This window comes from Fukomys damarensis, unplaced genomic scaffold (genome assembly GCF_012274545.1).
Source record: "Fukomys damarensis isolate Sample0158 unplaced genomic scaffold, DMR_v1.0_HiC HiC_scaffold_17, whole genome shotgun sequence".
Lineage (NCBI taxonomy): Eukaryota > Metazoa > Chordata > Mammalia > Rodentia > Bathyergidae > Fukomys > Fukomys damarensis.
Window position 1 is genome coordinate 43,885,700 of NW_022900929.1, and position 3,997 is coordinate 43,889,696.

General features: G+C 34.2%; 1 protein-coding gene across 1 annotated transcript; it reads left to right on the forward strand.

Moving 5' to 3' along the window:
* The first annotated feature begins 1,501 nt into the window (after window positions 1–1,501).
* Window positions 1,502–2,455, forward strand: LOC104850440 (olfactory receptor 4K2). The gene has a single exon (XM_010607419.1). It carries the CDS (start codon window positions 1,502–1,504, stop codon window positions 2,453–2,455), a length of 954 nt encoding a protein of 317 aa, XP_010605721.1.
* The last annotated feature ends 1,542 nt before the right edge of the window (window positions 2,456–3,997 follow it).

The window sequence follows — 3,997 nt, forward strand, 5'->3', positions numbered from 1 at the left end:
TGATATTTCTAATGAATTACTTTAAACGCTTGTCCTTTTCACTGCCACTGTCTAATTCTTGTGCCATAGACCTGTGTTTAGTAAAACTGTTTTATGTATTTTGACAGATACCACAGAAGAATTTTAGGAAGTTGGATCAAAGAGATTGATTATTTAGTGCTTTTCCATAGAAATAATATATATCATTTAGGAAACAAGAATAGAACTTTAATTTGTGTACTTTAAACGCTTGTCCTTTTCACTGCCACTGTCTAATTCTTGTGCCATAGACCTGTGTTTAGTAAAACTGTTTTATGTATTTTGACAGATACCACAGAAGAATTTTAGGAAGTTGGATCAAAGAGATTGATTATTTAGTGCTTTTCCATAGAAATAATATATATCATTTAGGAAACAAGAATAGAACTTTAATTTGTGAAAGTAGTGTTATTTGTAGGAGAAGCAGACTCATATTTTAATGAAAAGGAAATTGTGACCAAAAGAAGTTAAATAAATGTATTCTTTTTTCTGTACAACTATATTTTAGTAACCTTGACCAATCCTTCCCTTTATTATTTGCAAAACTAATTTTCTCTGTGTTGCTGCTGGATTTCAACCAGGAAACTTTTCATCTGTAATTGTGTTAACAGTTCTCTGGTAACATACAACTTTTCTGCAACCGTTCTTTGACGTCTCACTTCAATGCTTCTTGACAGCTTTTACATGTGAGGTAACTATTATAGGCCTTTACATCAAAAGTATCTTTAGTGGCAGTGGTTCCGCCACCTTACAAGGCCCTGAGTTCTATCCCCGGTGGTGTGAGGTAACTATTATAGGCCTTTACATCAAAAGTATCTTTAGTGGCAGTGGTTCCGCCACCTTCCTTGTAAGCACAAGGCCCTGAGTTCTATCCCCGGTGCATTCTTTGTGGATGAATTCTAAATGATTGAACACATGTGTACACATGTGTATTTAATACTTTGTCACCATAAAACAAGTGGTTACTAGATGTTAGTGCTTATCCTTATATAGATTATAAAGAAAAATATAGATTATATAGATTATATAGAAAAATAGAAAGACATCTGGGTAGACTATTCCCAATATTATTTTCATTTGATGTCTTTTAACATTAGAAAGAGTATTACTTTCAGGGGAGATGGGGGTGAAGGGAGGGCAGGGACAAGGGGAAAAAATGAGAACCGAGACCTGTCATGTAAAGGTACAAGATCCCAATAAAGAATGTAACTGTACTGTATCCCTAAAATGTACCAATAACCTCAATGAGGAAAAAAAAGAAAGAGTATTATTTTCAAAATATATGATTTAAGTTAAGGCTCTGTTTTTACATCTCTATTATTCTGTAGATTCCTTTCAAACCAATATATAAATGAGAAGGATTAAAAAAAAGTACGGACAAGTTTTCAAGAGGAAACAACCTATGTGAAAATAGATTCTTGGAACTAGAGCTTGTGTTTCTCTTAATTATTTTCATTTAGTCTTCTTCCTGTGAATGATGACAATGGATATGAACAATAAGTCTATTGTGTCTGAATTTGTTTTGTTGGGGCTGTCTAAATACTGGGAACTACAGCTGTTTTTCTTTGTGGTGTTTTCATTGTTTTATGTGGCAACAATGGTGGGCAACAGCCTCATAATCATCACAGTTATGGCCAATTCTCACCTACACTGTCCTATGTACTTCCTGCTTTCCAACCTCTCCATCATCGATATGTCTCTTGCTTCCTTTGCCACCCCCAAAATGATCACAGACTACCTAACTGGTCACAAAACCATCTCTTTCAATGGCTGCGTCACCCAGCTGTTCTTTCTACACCTTTTCACTGGTACTGAGATTATTTTGCTAATGGCTATGTCCTTTGATAGATACATTGCAATTTGTAAGCCCCTTCGCTATGCTTCCATCATTAGTCCCCGGGTGTGTGTTGCCCTTGTCGTGGCTTCCTGGATCGTGGGAATCATGCACTCCATGAGCCAGGTCACATTTGCACTCACATTACCGTTCTGTGGTCCAAGTAAGGTAGACAGCTTTTTCTGTGACCTTCCTGTGGTGTTCCAGCTGGCTTGTGTGGATACCTATGTTCTGGGACTCTTTATGATATCGACAAGTGGCATAATTGCTTTGTCCTGCTTTATTCTTTTATTTAACTCATATGTTATTGTCCTGATTACTATCAAGCATCATACTTCTGGAGGATCGTCTAAAGCCTTTTCTACATGTACAGCGCATTTCATTGTTGTCTTCATGTTCTTTGGACCATGCATCTTCATCTATATGTGGCCACAGAACAGCTTTTTGATAGAGAAGGTTCTGTCTGTGTTTTATACTATCTTTACTCCTATTCTGAATCCAATAATTTACACCTTGAGGAATCAGGAAGTAAAGACAGCCATGAGGAGACTGAAGAGTAAGTTTCTGAATTCCAACAAGGCAAGTCCTTTTCATTATACTTAATTTCCTAGATATTGAGTATGACAGTTTTTGTGACACCTGATCTTGACCACAATGCTGTACTAAGCTCTTGTTTCTGGACTTCTTATTAAATTGTAATGGCCAAGAATTTGTGGGTGCACATTATCAATGCATTTGAAACCTTTGTATGCATATATTAAACAAACATTAGAAATTTCAGAAAAAGCAAGTTAATGGAAACAATTTTTCCAGAATCAAAGGCTACCTATAAAATATTGGTAATGACTATTCAATTAGGGCATTCAGATTAATACTCAACTCATTGGAAAAGAGGAAAAAAGAATGAGATGACCAAGTGCAGATCAAAGGCACACTAGGAGGCAATGATAATTCCATTTGGTTAGCAAGTGAGTTACTCAGAGTGTTTCCCCTCAAGTCAGCAAGACTTATACTTCTCAGGAATTTCAAAGTGCTGTAGGAAGTTAACTTCCGCCCAGAAGGGTAATGATTTTGTTCATACATCCCCAAGCTGCTCCTGCTTAGCATGTTAAGCAATTTGTCATTTCTTTTATTAAAGAAAACCCTGAGTATATTTCCCTGGAAATTATGATGAGATACAGAGAGAATGGTGTAAGAGTTAAATCTCCACCAACCACTTGGAACGACTAAGCGAAGTGATACTTCTGCCATACCACCTCTGATAATGCCGAATGTATTCAGAAGTCAAAGTATTCTACAAACCAGAAAATATAATAAGATGATCTGTACAGCAGAGCACTCTGTTTTGTACAGAGAGCACACATAATTAAATTAAGAAATATAGCTTAAGATAATAATTGAATTAATAGAGAACTTGTACTTTAATTTTAAAGTGTTATGTTGCTTTAAATTTTTTGTTAAATTATTTTTTCCTTTTAATATTTGAATAAAAATAAGTTTGTGCTTAGTGATACTATGTCAATGTTATGAGTAAATTTTTGTATACAAATAAGTTTTGGTACTGTTTTGAATATTAGCTTTCAGGTACACAAAGTATCACTACCACTTGCTGGTAGTTACTCAAATTGGAAGTACTGAAAATCATGAAGATACCGTAGTTCTTCTGGTTACTTTGCTTGACAAAATATCTGTAAAATCATGAAAATCACTAAAACTTATCTTTGAATGACTTTTATAAAAAATTGTTAATATATTATTCATCTTGTACCTACAAAAGGAAAGATATGTTGCAAGCACAGTATTGGATAAATATCAATTTGTTAACTCTTTACTGGAATGATTGAGTAAATGGGGAAAACCAATAATTACATATGCATTAAGTATCACTTATGAGAAATCAATTAACAAAAAGAAATTCCTAACTTTTTAAGTCAAATTATAAAACAAATACATTTTTCTTTATCAGTATGTGTTTTTCATTAATATGTTAAACAATTAAGGAAGAAAATCCAATTAAAAAGCATGGGATATTATGTTGAAGATGTGGACAGTTTTGAAATCATTGAATAAAATTATTCACTGTGTTCACACAAGGATAAAACATATTCATAACAGCAAAAGAACACCACAATTCTCTTTGAAACG

Bases quoted from the DNA above. Each gene is read 5' to 3' on its own strand.
- LOC104850440 (XM_010607419.1), top strand. From the start codon at position 1,502: ATGGATATGAACAATAAGTCTATTGTGTCTGAATTTGTTTTGTTGGGG.